The sequence below is a fragment of the Canis lupus genome, chromosome 32 (assembly GCF_003254725.2).
Source record: "Canis lupus dingo isolate Sandy chromosome 32, ASM325472v2, whole genome shotgun sequence".
Taxonomy (NCBI): domain Eukaryota; kingdom Metazoa; phylum Chordata; class Mammalia; order Carnivora; family Canidae; genus Canis; species Canis lupus.
In genome coordinates this window covers 711,968-733,176 of record NC_064274.1, presented here as the reverse complement: position 1 = coordinate 733,176, position 21,209 = coordinate 711,968, and the positions used below count along the sequence as shown (strand labels likewise).

Genomic DNA, 21,209 nt, shown 5'->3' with positions numbered 1-21,209 from the left:
TCTGTAAACAAAGCCAACAAAGGAAGGTTTGCAGAGCTGAAAGGGAGAGAGACAAGAGACAAGGCGCTGATGACATTAGTTAAGGCCATGGGTCTAGCTGTACCTGAAGACTATATTCTACCTCAGTCATAAGAATCAATAAATTCCCTATTTGCCTGAACTAGTTTGAGTTTTGTTTCTGTTACATACAACGAGAAAGGCCTAATGTATCTTTAAATTATATATATATATATATATATTATACATATACATATGGTTGTGTAATATATAATCAGCATTAGCTTGGAGCCAGACAGATCTGGGTTCGAATTCCATAACTAGATACTAATTAGATATGAGAAAGTTACTTTACATTTCTGAGCTTCAATTTTTTTCATCTAAAAATAAGGATACAGGAAATAATATCTTAATTGCAGGACTATTGTAAAGAACTAATGATAAAATGAATATATGCAAAGCCCTTACCCACACTGCCTACCACCTATTAAGCCTTCAACATGCTGTGGTTATCTTCATTATTCCACGATAGGAATGCATGTATTATACTGTAAGCTCCTCAAGAGCAAGATCTGTGTCACATTTACCTTTTGAATTCCAAACAAAATATTCAAGTGAAATAAATTAATGAAGGATAGTCAGAAGAAAGGCAGGCAGGGACAAGCCTCTCCCTCCACCCCAAAGAAAACTACCCTTAAAAGGATTTTACAGCACCCTGGAAGGAGCTGGCCACCCTTCCACACATAATAGATGATAAAAACCTGATTGGATGACAGGCACTGGGAGGATCAATCACATTAAAACAGCGGCTAACAAGCTCATATAAGCTTCCAGACTTAGAAACTCTGGTGACAACCCTCTTGGGTCTCTCCTCCTTTTTCAGGAGCTTTGTACTATCACTCAATAAACTTTGCTTTGCTGTCCACCACTCTTAGTCTGGTCTGCCTCATTCTTTCAAGTGGGCTGACCAAGAACTGTAGGCACTAAAGGAATAGAAATCCTATAAAATAAGAACCCTCTACTCTGGCCTATGGATGAAAACACAGTATGAGCAAATCTGCCCTGGGACACCATTTAAGGGTTTCTACAAATAAAAGGACAATGCCTTCACTGCTTTCTCTTTCCACTATTTTATACTTGTAATTGTACATTGGCTGCCTAAACTGCTACCTAAGCAGGAGACCTCAGCTGGAAACTATAAATTATTAGCCAGAAGCTGGTAGAGTTCCAGCCTCTGTGTGAATGATTGTTTTTTCCCCTGCATGAATGATTCTTAAAAAGTGTGTGTGTGTGAGTGACATTGTGTGTGGCAGGGAGAGAGAAGCAGGGAGAGAGAGAAAATCAACTTAAAAAAGCAAAGTAAGTATCCCAGGATAACTATCTGCTTCCTTTCTTCTCCCCCTCAAAACCTTCTTGAAAGAAACATCCACCTTCCTATCTCCATTTCATTTCTACTCCTATTCAATCCTCTCCAATCAGCTTCCGACATACATTCCTCCACTCAAACAGCTCTCGCTAAGGGGAACATCTCTTAGGTTCCTTTGAAGATGCAACATACTCTCCTGGCCATTAAGTGGTGGAGTTTCTCAAGGCTTCTTATTTTTTAACTTTCAACTCTGCCCTTAGGCAATTATATACATGTCCATAGGATCAATTATCTAAATACCTCTGACCTGTCCTTGTAAGTGCCAGACCTGTATCATCAACTGTCTACTTACTAAGTTCATTTGAATTGCACAAAGACTTTTCAACTGTTAATAGTCTTAGACCAAACTTATCAACTGTTAATAGTCTAAGACCAAACTTATTATCCTACTGCCTACAACAGCTATCAACAACCTGGTCCTTACACACCATCATCTATTCATTTTTTAGTTTTCCTAGGTATCTTCTTCTCAGTCACCCTCTTGTGGCCATTGCATCACTGAGAACTAACAAAGTTCTCCAGGGTGTCTTCTGTATGCTAAGTGCTAAGTGTTTCTATATATTAATGAATTCATTTAATCCTCATGGCAACTCTGTGTGGTAAGTAATATTAGTCCCTTTTTTTAAGGATGAGCAAACTAAGACAGACTAAGTAACTTGTCTGAAATCAAGATTTGAAGACAGGCAATCTGGCCCCAGAGTCTATCTTCTTAAACAAAATGTCCAATGATAAAGTTCATTGAGATTTATGTAGCACTTCCAAAAGACTAATTTTCTCCTCCTAACAACTATTACGAAAGCTTGGACAGACAGTTCGTAACATCATTCTACAAATGAAGAAACTGTGCCAGCATGAGAAACTATCTTTACTACCAGTCACAGAATATTCTGCTGGGGAAGTCACTGAGACCCCTGAACTCCTGGGTCTGTAGGTCAGTTTCCTGAAATGGGAATCTGAGCTTCAGGAGATTAAATCATTGTCATTTCCTAGCCAAGAAATGCACTTTCCTCTGCAGCACAGAATGTACCATGGTGTATCTTGGCCAATGATACCTGATTCATCTTCCAGACTTCAAGGTATTATATGACGTAACACTCTGAAACCACCTCCCACATTCCTCACATCATATCTGAGTCACATCGTATCACAGTCACATCATATCCTATCCAGCATATTCCTATCTTTTCCCTATGCCTCTAACCAGTCTCCACCAGTCTAATTTTAGGCATTCAGTCTTTCTGGCCCAAAGCCACAGCTGATTGTGTGTTCTGTACAGTGAGTGCCTTGAGCAGTGAAAAAGTTCACAAATGCCGCCACCATTCAGGGAAAACTGAATGGATATTTAGGGACTGTCCAAAAGGCTAGGGGAAAACACTGCTTATATTTTCATCCTCTGTTTTATCCACTGAAACAAAAGCCAATGCTAAAGAAATTTAATTATTAAAAATTTATTACAAAAATATAACCAAAAAATGTGAAATTATCTGAATGTTCATGAAAATAAATTGGTTAAACAAATAATGGAACATTCAAAGAACACACATGAAAATTATGTTACAAAAGACTTTGATATGCATAATGTAAAAATGCATATCAAAACCACAATGAGATATCACTTCACACCCATTACAATGGCTATAATCATAAGGGGAAAAATGGAAGGTAATTGTTGGCGAGGATGTAGAGAAACTAAACCCTCGTACATTGCTGGTGCGAATATAAAATGGCGCAGCCCCTGTGGAATACAGTTTGGAAGTTCCTCCAATATTAAAACATAAAGTTACCACATAACAGAAATTAGGTATATACCCAAGAGAACTGAAAACATGTTCACATAATAATCTGTACATGAAAGTTCAGAGCAGGATTATTCATTCCTTTAAAAAAAAAAAGTGAGAATCCAAATGTCCATCAATCTATAAATGGATAGGGGTGCCTGGGTGGCTCAGTCGGTTTAGTATCTGCCTCAGTCTGCTCTGGTCATGATCTAGGGGTCCTGGGATTGAACCCTGCATCAAGCTCCCTGCTCAGCAGGAAGTCTGCTTCCTTTCTCCCTCTGCCTGCCTCCTGCTCATGCTCTTTCTCTCTCTCTCAAATAAAATCTTTGAAGAAAATTAATAAATGGATAAATAAAATGTGGCATAACCATATAATGGAATATTATTCAGCTCTAATAAGTAATGAAGTACTAGTATATGCTACAACATGGTTGAACCTTGTAAACAATACACTAAGTGAAAGAAGCCACACAAAGGGTCAGATACGGTATGGTTCCATTCAAGTGAAATATCTAGAATACACAAATCCATTGAAACAGGAAGTAGATTAATGGTTGGTAGGGGAGGGACGCCTGGGTGGCTCAGTGGTTGAGTATCTGCCTTTGGCTCAGGGCATGATCCTGGGGTTCTGGGATCGAGTCCCACATAGGGCTTCCTACTTCTCCCTCTGCCCGTGTCTCTGCCTCTCTGTGTTTCTCATGAATAAATAAATAAAATCTCTTTAAAAAAATGGTTGCATGGGATGCAGGGAAGAGGGAATTGGGACTGACTGCTGATAGCTACAGGGCTTCTTTTGGGGGTGATGGGAATGTTCTGTAACGAATAGTGGTGATGGTTGTACAACACAGTCAATTTATGAAAACCACTGAATTATATAAAATGGTGATTTTTTCTTTATGACATGTGAACTATACCTCATTTTTAAAAATCATACTGCAGGGATGCCTGGGTGGCTCAGTGGTTGAGTGTCTGCCTTTGGCTGAGGTCACGATCCCAGGCTCTTGGGATCGAGTCTTGTTATCAGGCTTCCCATGGGGAGCCTGCTTCTCCCTCTGCTTGTGTCTCTGCCTCTCTCTGTGTCTCTTGTGAATAAATAAAATCTTTTTAAAAAATCATACTATAGTACAGGCAACAGAATATGCAATGATTCCACAGACAAGGGGTCAGAATATTAAATTCAAAAATACAATTTTAAGAACTTAACATATTTCAAAGAAGGCACTTCAAATCAGTGGACAAATATTCAGTAGTGAAGTGACACTTAACATTGTGGGGAAAGAAATCAAATGAGACACCTGGCTCATATTTTACATAAAAATATGTCACAAAGTTTAAAGATTCAATCATAAAAAATAAAATCATAAAAGTTTTATCAGAAAAAAAAAACACTGGATATGAGAAGATGGTCATTATATAGTTCAATAAAATACACATACCGAACACTGCAGTGTTGTATTATTTGGATAAAATACGTATTTTAAGAATACTTAAAGATAGAGACATTTATGGTACAGAAGTAACTTAAAAAGCAAAGTAAAAAAAATACTTTGGACAGTGTGAACCCATTTTTCTAAATTGCACACACACACACACACACACAGACACAGAAAAAAGCCAAGGAAACTATACACTAACATTAAGTCTTTCCCTCTGAGTGGAGGGACTGTGGATGATTTTTACTTTCCTTTGTTTGCTTAATTTTAATCTTTTCAACTTTCTACAGTTAGCCTGTCTCTAAAGTGTAAAATGAAAAGATAAAAACTACTTCTATAAAACTAATTTACCTAGTCTATTTTATCTGCTCTCATTTCCAACATCAACCCACACAGATGCCTCAGGCAACATTATATCAAGAGTTCCCATTCCAATGACTACATACTTCCCATTCCCAACATTACCTGGAAAATGTCCATTAGAATCATAGCTGCCAGCAGCATGGTGACCATAACAAAATGTCCTGTCTTCATTTTTCTCTTCTAAATTAAAATGAGGAAATTCCAATTTAGCAGTCTTAAAAAAGTAGTTTAGGGAAGTAGAGCAGGATGACACACTATATGTATTTTCATTCAGAATGAGAGTGGGTATCATGATGGTCAGGAAGTGATTATCAATAAATTTCCAATGGCTGGAAGGGCCATTAGATTTTATCTGGTAATCTAACATCCTCATACTACAGATAGGGAAACAAAAGCTCAGAGAACTTCAGCAAATTGCTCAAGATTCAATCTGTCCAATTCCATTCTCCTCCAGCCATGTTGTCCCTCCCACCACAGAGAGTCACTGGGAATCACATTTTCCTTCTATCTCTAAATTTCTCCTCAGCATACACATAAAATAACACAAATTAAAAACCAACCATTTCAGACTGGTGGTCTCCTAGCTCCCAGTTTCCAGAAATTCTTCAGTAATTATTGTCCATGCACATAATTCATTCTTTTATCTTTTTTTTACAAACTAAGTCACACCCATCTGGATAGGATGGAGGGAATGATGAGACCAGCAGTGGTTCTAACCAGAGGGTTAACCAAAGGTGCTCCATCCCCCAAATATTCACATTCAAGAGAAGCCCAAGTATAAAACAAGTGTCTTGCATACATTTCTGATGGCAGGAATGAAAATAAGAAAAAATTGGGTAGGCAGTAATTCTAATAAGATTATACGACTCTATTGGACAAAGGTCCAATACTTGTCCCAATATTTAGGAGACTGAAAGGAGGTTAAGAGGCCCTCAAGAGCTGAAGCTGTCCCACAGCCATTAACAGATTCAACTAAAGGTTGGTTCCTTCCACATACCTACAACAAAGTTGACATTACTGGAACTGAAATCTACTTTATCCTACCAATCATCATATTCTGGCATCTGCAAATAAGAATGAACAGCACAGTGCAAAGGAAGAGTTCCCTTTTGGGACAGCACAGTGCAAAGGAAGAGTTCCCTTTCGGGCCCCACATTCCCATCTTTACTCAGCAGTTTCTTTCACTAGAGATACTAAAATATACAACTACAATGCTACTTTTGTGTTAAACTTTACTTTCTAAAAAAGATTTGAAATGTAATACTTGACAGAGAACTATCACGAGGCAGTAATTGCCAAGCAAGCTCTGAATCAGGGTTTTCTGTAAATTCTTTACTTCCGTAGTCTGAGTGTAAATAAGTCAAAATGTTTACCTGGCTTTTCTGCCTGTGGAGGAGGTTTAAGTGATGCTAGGTCTCAAACTGTCCCCCCACTCTCTCAGTTGTGGTAAGCGTGTCTTCAGGATGAGAGGTTGTTGACAGTGAGAGCTGAGAAGGGAATGCTTTTCTTTTTATAAACACCCCCAGCAGTAGCTTGGCAGTGGCACATTACCCCATTTGTGTTCTGCTATTTATATCTGGCCCCCACACCATGCTTTGGAATCACTGCTGTTAACACATGAAATCTCCAAGAGGCTTGTAAAGCCACAGCAATTCCCTCTAACACACAGCGTGTTCAATTCTGAGCCCTGTCATAAGCTTCTTAGAGAGTGATCACCTCCCATTCCTAACCCTTTGACTCTGAGATGTCAAAGTAAAGCAAAGACTTTACCCTAACTAGATGGTTCACATAGCTAAGGTGACTTGCTGTGTTAATCTCTGGCAATGATGATGACTATCACCATTCACTCAACCAGCATACTATTTTTCAGGTACTGTGCCAGCTGCTGGGATGCAAAAGCAAGTAAAACAGCAATAAAAAGCACTCACGATCTGATAAAACGTATCACTATGCATACTTAACCAAAATAGATGTTAAAAATCTGAGTTTTAGAAAAAGTCCAGTGAGGACATTAAGAAGGGAAGGATTTCATAATACCTGCAACTACAGCTCTCATTTGAGTAAGGTACACAGAGTAAATACATAGATTGCAACATTGAAGAATACTTAAGAGTTCACTATGGATAAAAAACTGTGAAACTTTTTTTTCCCCCAGAGTATTTATCCATTTAATGTGTTCCTCTAACTACTGCAAGGTAAGATGGGAATTTTAAAGGTGGGGCTGGGGGCTTAGGCACAATGGTACATACACAGTCATATCACTAGGACACTGTAAAGCGACAGGCCTGAAATCACAACCCCCACCACCGTGTATTACAGTCTACAGGACAGGGTGTGCTAGGAGAAGTAAGGCTCACTGTGACCATTGAGAAGCCTTTGTGAGATTACTTGAGATGTTCCCCATCAGGTAAGCACACCCCTGATCCTGTACTCTGTTGATCCAGAGTAGGTGGGAAATGGTCAGGTGGGGGCTTTTATCTTCCATAGCTGTGAGCAGCATCTGAATCTCCTTGTCAAAAACAGATTTGTCCAGCCCAAACTGCTGCACGGCACAGTCCAGGTGGTTCAGGGCTTCGCACAACACCACCGCCCCACTATAGATAAAAAACTGTGAAATGTCGTAGGAAATTTATGCTCAAAGTACATTAATATTTATGTATCAAAGTACATTAATATTTCGATGATACACAATGTATATTAGCCCCCAAATGGAAACCATCCAAATGCCTAAGGACAGAATGGATACATTGTTATATTCATACAATGGAATTTTGTGTAGCACTAATAAACTCTAACCATATATAAGAAATGTGGATAAATCTTAAAATATTTTTGAGCAAAAGAAGAGGACATGTATATACTGCATGATTTAATTCATATATCATGAACAAAATCAAACAAAACACATATATAGCATTAGAGTCAGAATACTGGTTACTCTGAGTAGGATATAATAACTGGAAGGGGGACAAGGAGAGTATCTGGGATGCTATTCAGGTTCTGGTTTGGTTCTGAGTGTTGATTATACTGATATATTCAGTTTATGAAAATTCACCAAACTATATGCTTCTGTGTATTTTCCTCTGTATATGTAGATATATACATACATTTTTACTCAACTAAGTATTTTAAATATTAAAGTACACCCAGTTTTACAAATCCATCTCTAATCTTCAGCCTTCAAAACCTCTAACTTCCTTCCAACCTCGCTGGCTAAGCAGTTTAAGATACAACTTAACATACTAAATAGACTCCCAGCAATAGCATCATTAAAAAGAAAAAGTTTGGTCAGAAAGAAAAAAGAGGGCTTGCCCATATTTTCAGGTATTATGTTCACACTGACCTTCTTTTAAGTCTCAGGCGTGTGAGCCTATAGTGAATTGGGCAGCGGGATTTTCCTGTCTTTGGCACTAAAACCTACCAGATTTGTCTATGTTTCACACAAGATGAAATCTACCAAAAAGCATGTAACAAACACCGCATGAAGTTCAAGGTAAGTCTGAGCTTATTTATTTTCAATATACTTTTGCTCCATTTGTTTTACTTCAGTTTTTAATTTTTAAAAATTGAGGCATAATTAACATACAACATATCAGATTCTGGTGTACAATATAATGTTTTGATATTTATATCTTACAAAATGATCACCATAATAAATCTAGTTAACATTTGTCACCATACAAGTTTTTGTGTGCGATAACTTTTAAGACTCACTCTCTTAACTTTCAAATATGCAATGTGGTTTTATTACCTACAATCACTATGTTGTACCTGATATCCCAATGATATTTATTTTATAACTGAAAATTTCTATCTTTTGACTCCCTTTACCCATTTTACTCACCCCTCTGAACCTCCAACTACAGCAACCACTGATCTGTTCTCTGTATCCATGAGTTGCATTTCAAAAAAAAATTTTTAAAGATTCCACATATAATTGAGATCATAAGATGTTTTTGTTTTTGACGTATTTCATTTACCATACTGCCCTCAAGGTCTATCCATGTTCTCACAAATGGCATGGTTTCATCCTTTTTTGGCTGATAATATTCCATTTTATTTATATATATGTATACGTGTGTGTATACACACACATACACACACACACATTTTGTTTATGATGGACACTTAAGTTGTTTTCATATCTTGGCTACCATAAATAATGTTGTAATGTCATTTAAGTGTTTTCTTCATATAAATACCCAGAAGTGAAACTGTGGGATTATACGGTAGTTCTTTTTTTTTTTTTTTTTTTTTTTAAGATTTTATTTATTCATGAGAGACACACAGAGAGAGGCAGAGACACAGACAGAAGGAGAAGCAGGCTCCATGCAGGGAGCCCAATGTGGGACTCCCTGGTCTCCAGGATCAAGCCCTGGGCTGAAGGCGGCACTAAACCGCTGAGCCACCTGGGCTGCGGTAGTTCTATTTTTTCCATAGTGGTTTCTCCAATATATACTACCACCAACAGGGTACAAAGGTCCCCTTTTCCACATCCTTACGCTTGGTATTTTTCCCCTTGCAGGCCAACAACCCCTTTGTTCTTTTTTATAATAGCCATTCTAACAGGAGTGATGTAATAGCTTACTGTGGTTTTCACTTGCATTTCCCTGATTAGGGACTTTGAAGATCTTTTCACATCCCCATTAACCTTCTGTATGCCTTCTTTGGAAAAATGTCTATTCAGAGTCTCTGTTCATTTTTAAAATTGGTTTATTTTTTTTACTATTGAGTTATAGGAGTTCTTCACATATTTTGGATATTAACTCCTTCTCAGATATATGATTTACAAATATTTTTCTCCCATTCAGTAAGGCTGCCTTTTCATTTTGTTACTGGTTTCCTTTGCTTGCAGGAACTTTTTAGTTTGATATAATTCCAATTGTTTATTTTTGTTTTTGTTGCCTTTGTTTTTGGTGTCAAATCCAAAAATTACTGCCAAGATTGATGACAAGGAGATTACTCCTTGTGTTTTCTTCCAGTTTTTAAAGTTTCATGTTTTAATTCAAATTTTTAATCCATTTTGAGCTAATTTTTGTGTATGACCTAAGAATGTGATCCAGTTTCATTCTTTTGCATGTTGCTGTCCAGTTTTCCCAACACCATTTATTAAAGAGATTGTCCTTCTCCCATTGTATATTCTTGGTGCCTTCGTCTAAATTAAATTACCATATACATATTTATTTCTGGGATCTCTATTCTGTTCCACTGATCTGTGTGTCTGGTTTTTGGTTTTTACTGTTTTCTTAAAGATTTATTTATTCATTTCGGAGAGAGAGAGACAGCAAGCAAGAGCAGGGGGGGAGGATGAGAAGGAGAATAGAAGCAGACTCTGATGAGCAGGGTGCTCGACATGAGGCTCAATTCCAGGATCCCAGGATCATGACCTGAGCCAGAGGCAGTCACTTAAATGACATTGAGCCACCAACAACGACTGAGGTGTCCCAGTTGTTTTTTAAGTAGGCTCCACATCCAGCATGGAGCTCAATGTGAGACTTGAACTCATGATCCTGAGATCAAGACCTGAGCTGAGATCAAGAGTTGGATGCTCAAGTAACTGAGCCATCTAGGTGCCCCCGTTGTCTGTTTTATTTTATGCCGATACCATACTAGTTTGATTACTATAGTTTTGTAATATGGTCTGAAAACAGGGAGCCTCATACTTTGTTGTTCTTTCTCAAGACTGCTTAGGCTATCTGGGGTCTTTTGTGGTTCTACCCAAATTTTAAAATTGCTTGTTCTATTTCTGTGAAAAATGTCATTGGAATTTTGATAAAGGTTGCCTTGAATCTATAGATTGCTATGGATAGTATGGACATTTCAACATTTGAATTCTTCCAATCCATGAGCATCCATCCCAGTCTGTACTGAGAAGTCATTCTCCTCCTTGGTTATATTCCTAGTATTCAACTCCTTTTTTTTTTTTAAGATTTTTATTCATTTATTCATGAGAGAGAGAGAGAGAGAGAGAGGGGCAGGGACACAGGCAGAGGGAGAAGCAGGCTCCATGCAAGGAGTCCAACATGGACTCCATCCCGGGTCTCCAGGATCACGCCCCGGGCCGAAGGCAGGCACCAAACCGCTGAGCCACCCAGGGATCCCCTTATTCTACTCATTTTAATGCAACTGCATATGGGGATTATTTTCTTAATTTTTCCTTTTTTAAAAGATTTGAGAGAAAGAGAAAAAAAATGTGAGTGGGGGAGGGGCTGAGGGAGAGAAGAGAGAATCGCAGACTCCCCACTGAGTGCAGAGCCTGATCGGATGCAGGGCTCCATCTCACAACCCTGACATCATGACAGAGCCAAAACTTAACCAACTGAGCCACCCAGGTGCCCCCTTAATTTTTCTTTGATAGTTTGTTATTGGTGTGTAGAAATGCAACATATTTTTCTATATATTGACTTTGAAAGACATTTTTTTTTTTTTTTTTAAAGAGCAAGACTGGGCAGGTGGAGGGGCAAAGGGAAGAGGAGAGAAACCCTAAAGCACACTCCTCTCTGAGCACAGAGCCCAACTCGAGGCTGGAACCCAGGATCCTAATATCATGACCTGAGCCAGAATCAAGAGTTGGATGCTTGACTGACTCAGCCACCAAGGCACCCCTCTGTATACTGAATCTATATTCTATAATTTTACTGAATTTACTAGTTTTAACCGTTTTTAGGAGGAGTCTTTAAGGTTTGCTATATATAAAATATGTCATCTTCAGAGTGATAATCTTCCTTCTTTCTCTCCAATTTGATGTCTTTTATATTTTTCTTGACTGTGTTTAAGACTTCAACATTATGTTGAATAAAAATGACAAGAGTGGGCATCCTTGGGGGACTTGGGTGGCTCAGTCAGTTAAATGCCTGACCCTTGGTTTCAGCTCAGGTCATGATTTCAGGGTCCTGGGATCAAGCCCTACACTGAGCTCTGCACTTAGTGCGGAGTCTGCTTGTCTCCCTCTCCCTCTGCCCCCACACTGCTCATGCATGTTCTCTCTCACATAAATGAATAAATCTTTAAAAAAAAAAAAAAAAAAGGAATGAGCATCCTTGTCTTATTTGCTGCTGTTGTTTTTTTCCCAACTGAGTGAAAGTAAAGCAGAGATTATTGAGAGCGCAAAGCTCCCAAGAATGGAGGGGATCCAAGAGGATTGCCCCTTGCTTTGTAAGGTTAGCTGTGGGCTGTTCATAAATGGCCTTCATTATGTTGAGGGATGTTCCCTCTATACTCACTTTATTGCAAGTTTTTATTATGAATGGATATTGAATTTTGTCACGTCTTTTTTACATCTATTTAAATGATAATATGATTTTCCCCTTCATTTTGTTAATGTGTGTCACACTGATTGATTTATAAATGTTGAATCATCCTTACATCTCTGAGGTATGGTCTGTAGTTTTCTTTTCTCTGTCATTGTCTTTTCTTGTCTGGTTTTGATATCAGGCTGATGCTGGCCTCATAAAATGAGTTTGGAATGTTCTCTTTTATTTTTTGAAGAGTTTGAGAATTATTGATATTAATTCTTCTTCTTTTTTTTTTTAAAGATTTATTTATTTATTCATTCAGAGGGAGCGAAGAGAGAGGCAGAGACACAGGCAGAGGGAGAAGCGGGCTCCATGCAGGAAGCCCGATGTGGGACTCGATCCTGGGTCTCCAGAATCACACTCCAGATTCTTTCAGAATCACATCCTTGCCTCCTTTAGCAGGAGGTGCTAAACCGCTGCGCCACTGGGGCTGCCCCAATATTAATTCTTCTTTGGTAGAATTCATCAGTGAAGTTATTTGGTCCTGGAATTTTGTTGGGAGGTTTTAAATCATTGCTTCAATCTCCTTACTAAGTAATCGATCTGTTCAGTTTTTTTTTTTCTCTTCCTGACTCAGTTTGGAAAGGTTTTTGTTTTTCAAAGATTTTATTTATTTCTTCATGAGAGACAGAGAGAGAGAGGCAGAGACACAGGCAGAGGAAGAAACAGACTGCCTGTGGGAAGCCCCATGCAGGACTCAATCCCAGGACCCTGGATCACAATGCTCAACCACTGAGCTACCCAGGTCCCCCAGTTTGGAAAGGTTTTATATTTCTAGGAATTTATCCATTTTTCTAGGTGGTCCAATGTGTCAGTGTATAATTGTTCATAGTCTCTTATGATACTGTGTATTTCTGTAGTATTAGTTGTAATGACTCCTCTGTCATTCTGTATTTAAGTCCTCTTTTTTTTCTTGGTGAGTTTTAGCCAAAGATTTGGCAATTTTGTTTATAATTTCTAAGAACCAGCTCTTGGTTTCATTGATTTTTTTTAAGATTTTATTTATTCACGAGAGACAGAGAGAGAGAGGCAGAGACACAGGAAGAGAGAAGCAATCCCCCTGATGCGGGACTCCGATCCCAGATCGGAGCCAAAGGCAAATGCTCAACCACTGAGCCACCCAGGTGCCCTCACTGATCTTCTCTATTGTCTTTTTGTCTCTATGTCATTTATTCTGCTCAGATTTTTATTTCCTTCCTTCTACTAACTTTGGGCTTTATTTTTTTTTTTTCTAGTCTCCTGAGGTATCAGGTTAGATTGTTTGAGATGTTTGTTTCTGAGGTAGGCATTTATTGCTATGTACTTCTTAGAACTCTTTTTGCTGTATCCTATAAGCTTTGATATGTTGCATTTTCCTTTGTCTCAGGTATTTTTTCTATTTCACTTTTTAAAAAATATTTATTTTTTTTTTCAACTTATTTATGATAGTCACAGAGAGAGAGAGAGAGAGAGAGGCAGAGACACAGGCAGAGGGAGAAGCAGGCTCCATGCACCGGGAGCCCGATGTGGGATTCGATCCCAGGTCTCCAGGATCGCGCCCTGGACCAAAGGCAGGCGCCAAACCGCTGTGCCACCCAGGGATCCCTCTATTTCACTTTTGAATTCATTGACCCACTCTGCCTGTTTAGTAGCATGCTGTTTAATCTCCACATATTTTTAAATTTTCAGTTTTCTTTTTGTAATTGATTTCCTGTTTCAAACCATTGGGTTTGGAAAAGAAGAGTGATAGAATTTCAATCTTCTTAGATTTGTTAAGACTTGATCTATTCTAGAGTATGTTTCATGTACACTGGAGAAGAATGTGTATTCTGTTGCTTTTGGATGGTACATTCTATATATACCTGTTATGTCTCTCTGGTCAAATGTGTCATTTAAGGTTAATGTTTCCCTAGGTTTTGCTGTCTGATCTATTGATGTAAGAAAGGAGGTGTTCAAGTCCCCTACTATTATTGTGCTGCTAATTCTCTCTATAGGTGTGTTAAGTATTTAGGTGTTTCTACTTTGGGTGCATATAACAATGTTATATTGTCTTGTTAAACTGATCCCTTTATCATTATGTAATACCCTTTTTTTGTCTCTTATTACAGCCTTTGTTTGAAAGTCCATTTTGTCTGATATAAGTATATCTACCCCAGCTCTCTTTTGGTTTCCATTTGCATGGAATATCTTTTTCTACCTCTTAATTTTCAGTCTCTGTGTGCCTTTATGTTTGTCAACATATAGATGGGTCTTGTTTTATCCATTTAGCCACCCTACATCTTCTGATTGGAGAATTTAGTCCATTTACATTCAAAAAATTATTGATAGGTGTAGACTTATTACTGCCATTTTGTTATTTGCTTTCTGGCTGTTTCATACTTCTTCTGTTCCTTTCTTCTTCTCTTGTTCTTTTCCACTGTGGTTTGATGACTTTCCTTAATGGTATGCTTAAGATGCCTTTCTCATTATCTCCTGTGCACCTACTACTGGTTTTTGCTTTGTGGTTATCATGAAGCCTACATATAAAAATTTATGTCTATTTTAAGTTGATGACAACTCAAGTTTGAATGCATTTTAGAGTCTACATTCTTACTCTCCAATGTCTTGTTTCTGATATTACATTATGCATCTTTTCATATGTATCCCTTAACTAATTATTGTAGTTATATATTTTTTTTAATTTTTATTTATTTGTGATAGTCACAGAGAGAGAGAGAGAATGAGGCAGAGACACAGGCAGAGGGAGAAGCAGGCTCCATGCACCGGGAGCCCGACGTGGGATTCGATCCCGGGTCTCCAGGATCGCGCTCTGGGCCAAAGGCAGGCACCAAACCGCTGCGCCACCCAGGGATCCCTGTAGTTATATTTTTATATTATTTTGTATATTTGGTTTTCAAACCTCATACTAGCTTTACGTTATTAACATAATCCCTTTAGTAAATATTTACCTTTACCACTGGGATATATTTTTTTCATATGTTTTCTTGTTACTGTTTAGATTTCTTTTCAACTTAACAAATCCCTTTAATATTTAAGACCAGTTTACTGGTGATGAACTCCTTTAGTTTTTGCTTGTCTGGAAAACTCTTTATCTCTCCTTCAATTCTGGTTGATAGCTTTGCTGGGCAGCGTGTTCTTGGCATTGTTTTTTCTCCCAGCACTTTGAATACATTGTGTCACTCCCTTCTGGCTTCCAAGGTTTCTGCTAAAAAATATGCTCATAGACTATTTGGGTTCCCTTGCATGGTAACAACTTTTTTCCTCTTGTTGATTTTAAGAGTCTCTCCTTCCCCTTAACTTTTGACATTTTAATTATAATTATTTAATTATAATAGGTCTAGGTTTGGGTCTCTTTGGTTTCATCTTATTTGGAATCCTCTGGACTTCCTGGATCTGCAAGTCTGCTTCTTTCCTCATTTAGGGAAGTTTTCAGTCATTATTCCTTCAAATTAATTTTCTGTACCTTTCTTCTCTTTCTGGGACCCTATAAACAACTTGAGGTTGTCCAGTAAGTTCCTTAATCTATCTTGATCTTTTAAAATTCTCTTTGTTGAAGTTCTGTGTTCATCCAAATTTTCCCAAGTTTGGTAAGCATTTTTAAGACCACTACTTTGAACTATTTACCAGGTAAATTACTTGCCTCCATTTCAGTAAGGTCTTTTTCCTGGGGTTTTCTGCCTTTATTTTCTGCCTTTATTTGGAACATATTCTCCTGTTTCTTCATTTTGCTTGACTGTCTACATTGGTTTCTATGCCTTAGATCGAACAACTGTCTGTCTTGAAGGATTGGCCTTGCGAAGATAAAACTTATTGTTCAACACTGCTCTTGCTCTTGGTTGTCTCTCAAATCTTTGTAATTATACAAGCAACATATTAATTTTTAATTGGTCCCTGTAATTGAGAGTATGTCAAGACTAATCAGTGTCCCTAAAAGTTAGGATCTGGATTTGGACTGGGTGAAAGGCAGATCCTCAAGCAAAAACCTTTAAGAAATGCAAATATATACAGTCCTGCGGGACCACAAGCATAAGTCCTACTAGCCCCTAGAGCCAGGTGATCTGGAAGTGTCTCCTGGGCATCAGTCACAAAACTGGGGCTCCAGAAAAGTGTCTGAGCTCCTGGGATCCCTGGGTGGCGCAGCGGTTTGGCGCCTGCCTTTGGCCCAGGGCGCGATCCTGGAGACCCGGGATCGAATCCCACATCAGGCTCCCGGTGCATGGAGCCTGCTTCTCCCTCTGCCTGTGTCTCTGCCTCTCTCTCTCTCTCTGTGTGACTATCATAAATAAATAAATAAATAAATAAATAAATAAATAAATAAATAAACAAACAAACAACAACAACAACAAAAAAAAGTGTCTGAGCTCCTTTCTGGGAGGTAATAGTGAGCTGTGGTAAGGTGAGGAAGAGTGCAAACATGGCATTCCTTAACCTACATTCACTGAGAGCATCTGTATAACCTCTAAAGGTATGCAAAACCTAAAGTTTGCCCTTTAGGCTGAAGTTCCAGGACTAGCAAGTAGGTTTCTTTCATAAAAAGATGAGGAATGTATTTCAGTCTGGCCTATACAGTGTCCTGGGATTGGTACCTGCCAAGAATCCTGACTGTTACAGTCCCAAGAGACCCAGGAATGCCAGTGCTCCTAGCCACCAGAGCCAAGTGATTAGAGGGTATTCCCTGAGGTGACAGCTGCTGAAACCAGGTACCAGATATAAAAACTGGGGCACCAGACATGTATCAGAACTCCCCTCTGAGGGATGATGGCACTCTAGCGTGTGGCAGAGGGAGAGCATAAAAGATAGTGCCTATCTTCTGAAGTGTCAGGGGAGGTTTTATCCTTCAGATGTGTGTGTGATAGAAGCCTGCCCCTTAGGCTGCAACTATGACAATAAACTAACAAGCCTTTCTCACAGAAAGACTGAGTTCCTGGATCTATTGCCTCTTGCTGTGTTAGTTCTTGGGGCAGAAGCTGGGAGTGGTAGCTACAAGAATTCTGTTGGTTACAGTCCCATGGAACCTAGGAACTGCTACCACCAAACCCAGGCAATGTAGAGGTGTCCCCTGGCAGCAACCGCAAAAATCAGAGCACCAGAGAATGGTGTAAGCTCCTTTCTGGACGATACTGGCAAGCTGGAGCAAGGCAGGAGAGCACAGAGAGGTGCTTTGTGCTGGTATTCTGGGGGAGGGGCCTGCTTTCTGCTCTCTGACTCTCAGGCACCCTTGCCCTAGTTCAGAAGTACACCTGCAGAGGGATCCCTGGGTGGCGCAGCGGTTTAGCGCCTGCCTTTGGCCCAGGGCGCAATCCAGGAGACCTGGGATCGAATCCCACGTCGGGCTCCTGGTGCATGGAGCCTGCTTCTCCCTCTGCCTATGTCTCTGATTCTCTCTCTCTCTCTGTGTGACTATCATAAATAAATTAAAAAAATTAAAAAAAAAAACAGTACCTCTGTTTTGAGGCCCCTTTATGTGTGCCAAACCAGAAGCTCAGGCCAAAGCCCCTGGACAAACAGGTATCTTTCTCAGAAAGACTAGAGGTGCTATCTGCGCACTGTCTCAGGAGTCTTCACAATGTTCCAGGAACCATTTTATGTACTGGGGATAGATGAATGAACAAAATAAACATCTTGCCGTTGTTAAACTTACATTCCTGTGGCAGGAGGCAATCAAATAAAAATAATCAAATAATATGAGTATGTTAGAATATAGTAAGTACTACTATTTTCTGAAAAGTATTACAAAGGAAATTGGGAGTGTATATAGTTTGTAATTTAAATTGAATGATTAGAGAGTTAAGATGCCAGAGTCGTAGGACCTTATGCTTGCCTCTCCTCAAATACAGCTAGATAAATGTGAAATCGTTCAGAACACCAGGAAATCTATCTGAGGACTAAGAGAACAAACTGTACAACTAAAGAGAGAAAACGGCCACATTGTGGAAGGTAGGAGATACAGATATGTGATTTGGGGGAGAAAAGAACAGCCAGTGCTACAGAAGGGAAGGAGTCCTGATCAGGGAGAGAGGAGAGAAAGAGAGAATAGAGTACAGTGCATTACACAAGAAAAACACTTCCTAAAACCACTGATGTGGAAAACAAGAGGGGTTGGTTATTCCAAGTTTTCACACATGGCTGAGCTCAAAGACTAAAGGCGAAGCCTGGCAGGTATGGAGGTGCTCCTGTGAAGAAACAGGACGGAGGCCTGGAAAATACAGCGTGGTCTGAAGATCCCCTGGGTCACATTAGGAGAGATGGTTCCCTCTTCTTGCAGTGCATTTTGGAAAGGTTCCACTGCCTCTGCTCGGAACAGAGCTGGTGGGTGCCTGCTGAGGGCTGCTAACGGAGACATCAGCTTTTTGCTACTCTTTGCCATGAACTCCAAGCCAGTCCTCATTGGTGCAACTGCCCTTCTGGGACAAACTGGCATCAGCCATAGCACTGTGACACCTACCCCCAGAGGATCATTGCTGAAATATAAGGTCCCTGAAATTTGGAATTTCGAAAACCCGCTGGAGGGCCTGAGATAAAACCCAGGAACACAGTGCCACTGGGTGGGTAGATGGCTTAGATACAGAGTGAAAGGAGGGCTCTGAGAGAAGCCTGGGACAAACAAGGGGGAGGTTATTCACTCTTCTGTGAGGGCTTCTTCAACAGCAGAGGGTGCAAACTCTCCTCTCTGAGGAGGAGGGAGTGGGCTGATGCCATTTCCTCCTGCCCAGCTGCACAGACAGACTTCACCGCCCCACAGCGGAGGTTTGCACCACTTACACCAAGCCTTGCCCCCTTGGGCTCTGCAGGGACTTTTTTTTTTTTCAATTTTTTAATTTATTTATGATAGTCACACACAGAGAGAGAGAGAGAGGCAGAGACATAGGCAGAGGGAGAAGCAGGCTCCATGCACCGGGAGCCCGACGTGGGACTCGATCCCGGGTCTCCAGGATCGCACCCTGGGCCAAAAGCAGGTGCCAAACCGCTGCGCCACCCAGGGATCCCTCTGCAGGTACTTCTGAACTAGGGCAAGGGTGCCTGAGAGTCAGAGAGCAGAAAGCGGGCCCCTCCCCCAGAATACCAGCACAAAACACCCACACACACCAAGTGTACTGACCATAGAGTACTGCAAAGCTTAAGTTTTAGGGGAAATAGGATTTAGTCTTTTTTTTTTTCCTTTTCTTCTGGTTTTATTATTTTTTTATTTTTGTATATTTTTTATTGGAGTTCGATTTGCCAACATATAGCATAACACCCAGTGCTCATCCCGTCAAGCACCCCCCTCAGTGCCCATCACCCAGTCACCCCAACCCCGCCCACCCCCCCCCTTGTACGTTTCCCAGACTTCGGTGTCTCTCATGTTCTGTCACCCTTTCTGATATTTCCCACTCATTTTTTTCTCCTTTCCCCTTTATTCCCTTGCACTATTTTTTATATTCTCCAAATGAATGAGACCATATACATTTGTCCTTCTCCGAATGACTTATTTCACTCAGCATAATACTCTCCAGTACCATCTACGGTGAAGCAAATGCTGGGTATTTGTATACATATACCACAGCTTCTTTATCCATTCATCTTTTGATGGACACCGAGGCTCCTTCCACAGTTTGGCTATTATGGACATTGTTGCTATAAACATTGGGGTGCAGGTGTCCTGCCATTTCACTGCATGTTTCTTTGGGGTAAATCCCCAGCAGTGCAATTGCTGGTCCTAGAGTAGCTCTATTTTTAACTCTTTGAGGAACCTCTGCACTGTTTTCCAGAGTGGCTGTACCAGTTCACATTCCCAGCGACAGTGCAAGAGGGTTCCCCTTTCTCCACATCCTCTCCAACATTTGTTTCCTGTCTTGTTAATTTCCCCCATTCTCACTGTCGTGAGGTGATATCTCATTGTGGTTTTGATTTGTATTTCCCTGATGGCAAGGGACGCGGAGCATTATCTCATGTGCGTGTTGGCCATGTCTATGTCTTCCTCTCTGAAATTTCTGTTCATGTCTTTTGCCCATTTCATGATTGGCTTGTTTCTCTGCTATTGAGTTTAAGAAGTTTTTTAAACATTTTTTAAATTTATTTTTTATTGGTGTTCAATTTGCCAACATATAGTATAACACGAAGTGCTAATCCCATCAAGTGCCCCCTCAGTGCCCGTCACCCAGTCACCCCCACCCCCCGCCCACCTCCCTTTCTACCACCCCTTGTTCGTTTCCCAGTTAGGAGTCTCTCATGTTCTGTCTCCCTTTCTGATATTTCCCACTCATTTATCTCCTTTCCCCTTTATTCCCTTCACTGTTTTTTATATTCCCCAAATGAATGAGACCATATAATGTTTGTCCTTCTCCGATTGACTTATTATTTCACTCAGCATAATACTAAGAGTTCTTTATAGATCTTGGATACTAGCCCTTTGTCTGATAGGTCACTTGCAAATATCTTCTCCCATTCTGTAGGCTGTCTTTTAGTTTTGCTGACTTTTTTTTTTTTTTTTTTTGCTGTGCAGAAGCTTTTTATCTTAAGTCCCAATAGTTCATTTTTGCTTTTGTTTCCTTTGCCTTCCTAGATGTATCTTGCAAGAGGTTGCTGTAGCCAAGTTCAAAAAGGGTGTTGCCTGTGTTCTCCTCTAGGATTTTGAAGGATTCTTGTCTCACATTTAGATCTTTCCACCACCCATTTATCTAAAACCCATTTTAGATAAACCCATTTTGAGTTTATCTTTGTGTATGGTGTAAGAGAATGGTCTAGTTTCATTCTTCTGCACGTGGCTGTCCAATTTTCCCAGCACCATTTATTGAAGAGACTATCCTTTTTCCAGTGGATAATCTTTCCTGCTTTGTCAAATATTAGTTGACCATAGAATTGAGGGGCCATTTCTGGGTTCTCTATTCTGTTCCATTGATCTATAATGTCTGTTTTTGTGTCAGTACTACACTGTCTTGATGATCACAGCTTTGTAGTA

The 21,209-nt window shown here is 39.8% G+C and overlaps 1 protein-coding gene across 16 annotated transcripts in view; it reads right to left on the bottom strand.

Annotated features, from left to right (window-relative positions):
- ART3 (ADP-ribosyltransferase 3 (inactive)) overlaps positions 1–21,209 on the bottom strand; it is a 205,710-nt gene that overhangs the window by 21,109 nt on the left and 163,392 nt on the right. For 13 of the 16 annotated variants that reach the window (XM_049105055.1, XM_025427715.3, XM_025427635.3 and 10 more), the window contains one exon: positions 5,100–5,177. In XM_049105055.1, the coding sequence (XP_048961012.1) occupies positions 5,100–5,177 (78 nt within the window). Of the gene's footprint in view, positions 1–5,099; positions 5,178–5,994; positions 6,019–6,370; positions 6,529–17,713; positions 17,738–21,209 lie in introns of those variants that run through there. The other 3 variants (XM_049105058.1, XM_025427709.3, XM_049105059.1) reach the window with 3 other exon arrangements.